At 37.6% G+C, this 5,461-nt stretch overlaps 1 protein-coding gene across 1 annotated transcript; it reads right to left on the bottom strand.

Moving 5' to 3' along the window:
- Positions 1–2,661: 2,661 nt before the first annotated feature.
- Positions 2,662–5,098, bottom strand: LOC134623187 (selection and upkeep of intraepithelial T-cells protein 7-like). The gene is made up of 3 exons (XM_063468378.1): positions 5,005–5,098; positions 3,070–3,405; positions 2,662–2,831 (listed from the first exon to the last, which is right to left on the bottom strand). Exons 1-3 carry the CDS (start codon positions 5,072–5,074, stop codon positions 2,662–2,664), a joined length of 576 nt encoding a protein of 191 aa, XP_063324448.1. The 5' UTR covers positions 5,075–5,098.
- Positions 5,099–5,461: the final 363 nt, after the last annotated feature.

Raw genomic sequence — 5,461 nt, 5'->3', positions numbered from 1 at the left:
AGAATGCTGTTATTTATTGGCATTTACCAGCTCACCTATATCAGACCTTTTGATAAACAAAATTCTAATGAAAGTGAGAACATGTACATTGTTACATCTTTCAGAAAATGTTTTGAAATTGTGGTGCACAGTTCAGAATAAATGTTTTTCAAAAACCCATTGCATCTTTTTAATAAATTTTTATTTCCAAAGGAATTTCTAGAAGTTCAGAACAGTAGAATTTCCACTTTTTAGAATTAATTAGAAGATAACACTTATGTAGTTAAACTAAAATACTCTTTGAGAGTTAATATATAAACTCTTAACACCTAGTTAGCATTAGTAAGTGTTAAATTATCAACTCCAGATAGATTTGGTGTTTAACACTAAATCAGAGTTAACTTACCAACTCTCCAAAAAGAGTTAAATTAACACTCTCTGGTGTGGACCCATATAGACACTTTAATAGTGTTGAAATCAAATCTGACAGTGTTAATTTGGACATGCTGGATTTGCTGTGTAGGGTTACTGACGTTTGGCTAGCTGGTATATAATGATGTGCTACGTGACCGCTAGCGACACAGCTATGTTAGCATAATATAAACAAGCTAACTTTTTTTCCACTCGATAAAAGTTAACGTGAGGGTTCTCGGTGGTCAGGAACAAATGCAATCGCATAGCAGGACGCTGTAAAAGTACCAAACTTCAGCCAGGAGAACAACTGAGATAATCCATCCACTATACGAGGTTAGTCATTCATATACAGCTGCATGGGCTGTGCTGTAGTTACATCGTAAGGAGCATAGTTGGCTTCCCATTATACAGCAACATGGCTCAAACGGAGGAACAGTGAATGACTTAGACACGCAAACACTCAAACAAATTCATCGGGAAATCAGGAAGATGTGAAAACATGTTTTACATGTGCTTTGTGCTGAATTATTGATGGTTACTAAAAACATCCAACATCCAACACCTCAGCAAGTGTCTCAGAAAGTATGAATGCACTTTGAATCACCTTGCTGTTGAATTGTCCTATATAAATAAACTTGCCTTGCCTTGAAAAACTCCATGATCATGACAAGAATTCCATCATGTGTTTCAGTCATGGTTTAATTTTGTGCATTTTATGCAGAATACATGTTCCACATGACCTGAATTCCCCATCCATCCATCAGCTCTGCAAACATTTACCATATTATATTATAATACAATGAAAATAAACTTCCTGACCAGTCATCTGTGCAAAATGCTTGCAAACCTTTTGAAGTAAGCTATTCATTTTTTTTAAAGTTCGGATTTAGGCAGTGTTGTCTTTAGCTTTACTGAATGCACGACCCAAAAAATGGTCTGATAGGTGAGCAGTTTGTGATTTTATAAAAAGCTGAAATGTTATTATCGCGTGTGTTGAAATGTGAGTGTGTGTGTGGTGCATGTAGAATCTGGTCCAGTGGAAATGATTGTAGATTGAGGATTTCTATAAATGAGTGAACTCTAAACCCTAAATAAACGTGTCTGTTCCTCCAAACTCTGATTCAGGCTGCCACCCATGGTAGGTCAGAAAATTTCAGATAAAAATAGTTGTACGTCTACAGAAAACAAAAAAAAAATACTCATTTCAGACAAACATAAAATTTTGCTGTTTTTATTATCATTTGCACATTTCCAATACATTATGGGCCATTTATACATGTTCTTTAACTAAATTACACACATAATACAAAATATATAAGGAAAGATGTTGGCTTTAACTTTAGTTCATTGTATCCTGCTGGTCAGTATTTTGGGCAACTTATCAGCTCAATGTTAATTAGAACAACTTTAATTCTTGCTGGACCAGACTCATTTCTTGGGACTTTCCAACAGATGCTTGAGAATATGATTTCAATTCTTTAAACTGTGCTTAAACAGTTAAACATTGCAGTTAAGATAATAATATGTTTTAATAATTGCAGTTTTCTGTCTTGGGCTGACAGATTACTGATCCTCCATATTTTTCGTAATAATAATTTTTAATAGTTGTTTGATACTATATGTTCCCCCCCCCCCCCCCCCCCCCTCTTTCTTGAGGGACTCTTAGCTTTTATTTAACATACATAGTTAAAATTCTGTTTTTGTCCTGTATGCCAGTAGATCATAAAACCAACAACAGCAGCAAAAGGAAACACAGCAGACAACTTTCAATAACAGATCCACCCTCCCTCTCTCCTCCATCCTCTGTGTCTGTTGGCCTGACAGATTTGATGTTGCTTGACTTGTGTTCTTCCTTATTTTATAATGTGTTTTGTTTTCTCTTACTTGAGGCACGGTGTGTGTCATGGAGGAATTGACCTTCACCTCTTCTGTTATTTAAGCCTAACATTAGCTTACTTATCAAACCATTGTTCATTCTGTGAAATTTCTTGGAAAATATGCTCGGATGCTATTGTTTTAGTTTCTTCAGTCAGATTTTCTCCTGATTTTAGTAAAATAATAAATCTCTTTTTTATCCTATTGAGAGACAGTTAGCTTTTTATTTAACAGCGTCTCTGCAGTAAAATCTTTTTTTAATTAAAGCAACTCTTTTGGTTTTGTAGATGTTCTTGTTTTAGGTTCTTCAGTCAGATTTACTCCTGCCTTTGTTGCTTTAGTGATACAGGCTTCTCTTACCCAGCATCACCATGTAAGAAGCTCTGAGACATTTCAAAGCTGCTGTATTTCACTAGGATGCTGGAATGAATCCCGACACTGTCGTTGTTTATATTTTATGAAGATCCAAAAACCAACAGCAGCAGCAACAAGAAGCACAGCAGAAACTGACAGACCAACGATCAGTCCAACAGATCCATCCTCTGTGTCTCCTCCTGTCTGACCTGCAGGTGAGAAACAGGTGTGAGGTGTCAGCTGTCAGGTAGGTGATGAGTGAAGAACAGAACAGAATCCATTTCCTCTTCAAACTGCTGTCAGACATTATCTACTGCACTCTGATCACATCACTCAGACCAGCTGCTTTCTACAAAGTCTCATCAACAACATCTTTAGAAACAAACATCAACAACCAGGAAGCAGCTTCACCTCTGATCACACACACACTCAACTCTACTCACTCACCTGGAGGAACAACATGAAGGTAGATGCTGCTGATGAGCTTCATAGGTTGTCTGACTGCCTGGACGACACGACACTCGTATGTTCCAGTGTCATTAATCGTCACATCCTTCAGAATCAAAGACACGTCTCCATCCTTCATCTGTCTGTCCTGCAGATCCACCCGGTTTTTAAAAGATGGATGCTGGTTTTCTGGATCAAACTGCCCATCCCGGTACAAAACAACATATTCTTTTTGAAGGTCAGATATGATCCACTTTACAACTATGATTTTGTTGCTTGGAGCTCGACAAGTCAGAGTGACATCCTGTCCAGACTGAGCTGTGATGTTTTTCTGGTCTGGAAGTGGAAACAACACAGAGCAGAGAGGTTAAAGGTCAAAGTACAACTGTTGACTTCAACAACAGCCAATCAGAATGAGAAACACACACACTTAGAGTTTGTAGTGTTATTTAAAATATCTAAGATTAACGTCAGGATCTGTGTAATATAAACATTTATACAGTGAAACATGTGCTGATAATAAGTGACCATAATGTGTGAGAGAAAGCAGCCTCTCATTATAAGACACTGTGAGTCTCTGCATGCTGCCTTTATGGAGCTACAGCTGTTTGCATACACTGAACTAAAAGCTTTGCAGCTGAATACAGGGCTGGATCTAGAGAAATGTTTTTAGGGTGGCATGGAAATCAGATGGGGTGGCAAAACCAAATCACATATGCATATCTTTACACATATGCAGCTTTTACCTTCTGTAATATCCCTTAAACTAACATTAATGCTTCTGACTTTTTTATACAGCCATTTCATACTTGCAAATTTCGCAGCCCTAACCAACTAGCCAGATGCTAAACATCGCACAGCAAGCTTGACATGCTAAAGGAACGTTGAAGTCATGCAGCTGTATGGGATTTATAGGAAAATGTTTATACTTTTATTTCTCTAACAAATGTTTGGGGCTGAAAGCAGGGTTTGATCTTTGGTATCATTCTATCATACTGAACTTATTTTTCTATGAAGGTTTGAACTTTGAGAGTGTTTAAACAAGAGAGAAAAGTATGAAAATATTCGTGACTGTCACCGGGTTATTGCGGGTTATTTTTAGAACACAACTCCCCTGATTAATGAGGAACTACTTTTCCATGCGTTGATCTGTGCGATATACATTTCTGGCTGTCAGTAGCAACTGCTTCCTTTGATTGTTGGGGGTTGCACTTTGAATCAACAGCATGGGTATTTCAGATTTCAGCACATGTGGTTGATTGTTACAATCTCCAAATGCAACAAAGGTGAGTGTTATTAACATCTGGTGTTGAGGACAGGCCACAACTCCAAATCACAGAAAGATTTAAGTTAAAATTGAAACAAGAAACAGTCTCTGTTGAAAGTTCAGACTGCAAACTGTGCACCAGTTTCTGTATTTTATCGATAGATTGTGCTCTGGAAAAATAATACGAAGGTTGCTACTGACAACAAGAAATAAAGCCAGGTGAGGGAGGGGGTTGCACTATGAAATATATATTAAGTTTTAAAATTTATATTCAGTGTCAATAGTAGCTAGATTCAAAGTGTTGATGCTAGCTTATTTTAATAAACATCAATATTAGATACAACACTACAGTGGCATTAGGGGTGGCAAGAGATCATTTTAGGGTGGACCATGCTACTCTATGCCACCTCTGTAGATCCGCCCCTGACTGTATACTGACTCCTGAAACTACAACAGAGCACACTGACACACACAATACACTTCTTTGTCTCTGCACCGCTGACCACGCGGTCAAATTCACGTTACTTCACCCAACCACGTGACATTTAGACAAACAAAAAAAACTAATTCAATATGATACAAATTCATTGGGAAGTAACATGTAAACCAGACTGATGTTTATTCCTCTTTATCTCAGAGGGAAACACCGTTTGGTTTATAAACCTCACCTGCAGAGACAAACACGAAGACACCGACAAACAGCAAAGTCGAGCAGAGCGACGCAGTTACAGGAAACATTTCCGTGTTTTCTATTTCTGCTGATCTGACTTAGATTGTTCTAAAAGTTTAGTCTGTTGACATTTTCAGTTAACCTGAGTTTAAAACTTGACTACATGAGGTTAAATTTGAGGTTTAAATAAAGCTGAAACATTAGTTTTTCAGCCACACGTTCAAACGCCACACTTTCGATGTCTCTTGAGGAGTCGCGTTAGAGTGACGTTTGGTAGGTTGGACTGTGACGATCATAAATAATAGGTCATGACTAAAGCGGTGAAATCTAAAGCAGGTCTCAGTGTTTAACAAGTTCAGTTCTTGAATGATCTCCACGGAACAACACAAACATCTCATCATCAATCATCAGCTACATACTAAAGACCATCATCAGCCAAAGGACTTCAAAATGAT

This window comes from Pelmatolapia mariae, unplaced genomic scaffold (assembly GCF_036321145.2).
Source record: "Pelmatolapia mariae isolate MD_Pm_ZW unplaced genomic scaffold, Pm_UMD_F_2 NODE_ptg000462l+_length_19301_cov_1, whole genome shotgun sequence".
Taxonomy (NCBI): Eukaryota; Metazoa; Chordata; class Actinopteri; order Cichliformes; family Cichlidae; genus Pelmatolapia; species Pelmatolapia mariae.
This window is presented reverse-complemented; position numbering and strand designations above follow the sequence as displayed.

Excerpts from the sequence above, each read along its gene's own strand:
- LOC134623187 (XM_063468378.1), bottom strand. The coding sequence starts at position 5,074 with ATGTTTCCTGTAACTGCGTCGCTCTGCTCGACTTTGCTGTTTGTCGGT. Across the intron at positions 3,406-5,004 it reads CTTCGTGTTTGTCTCTGCAG|ACCAGAAAAACATCACAGCT; the intron begins GTGAGGTTTATA and ends TTCCACTTCCAG. Across the intron at positions 2,832-3,069 it reads CCTTCATGTTGTTCCTCCAG|GTCAGACAGGAGGAGACACA; the intron begins GTGAGTGAGTAG and ends TCTCACCTGCAG.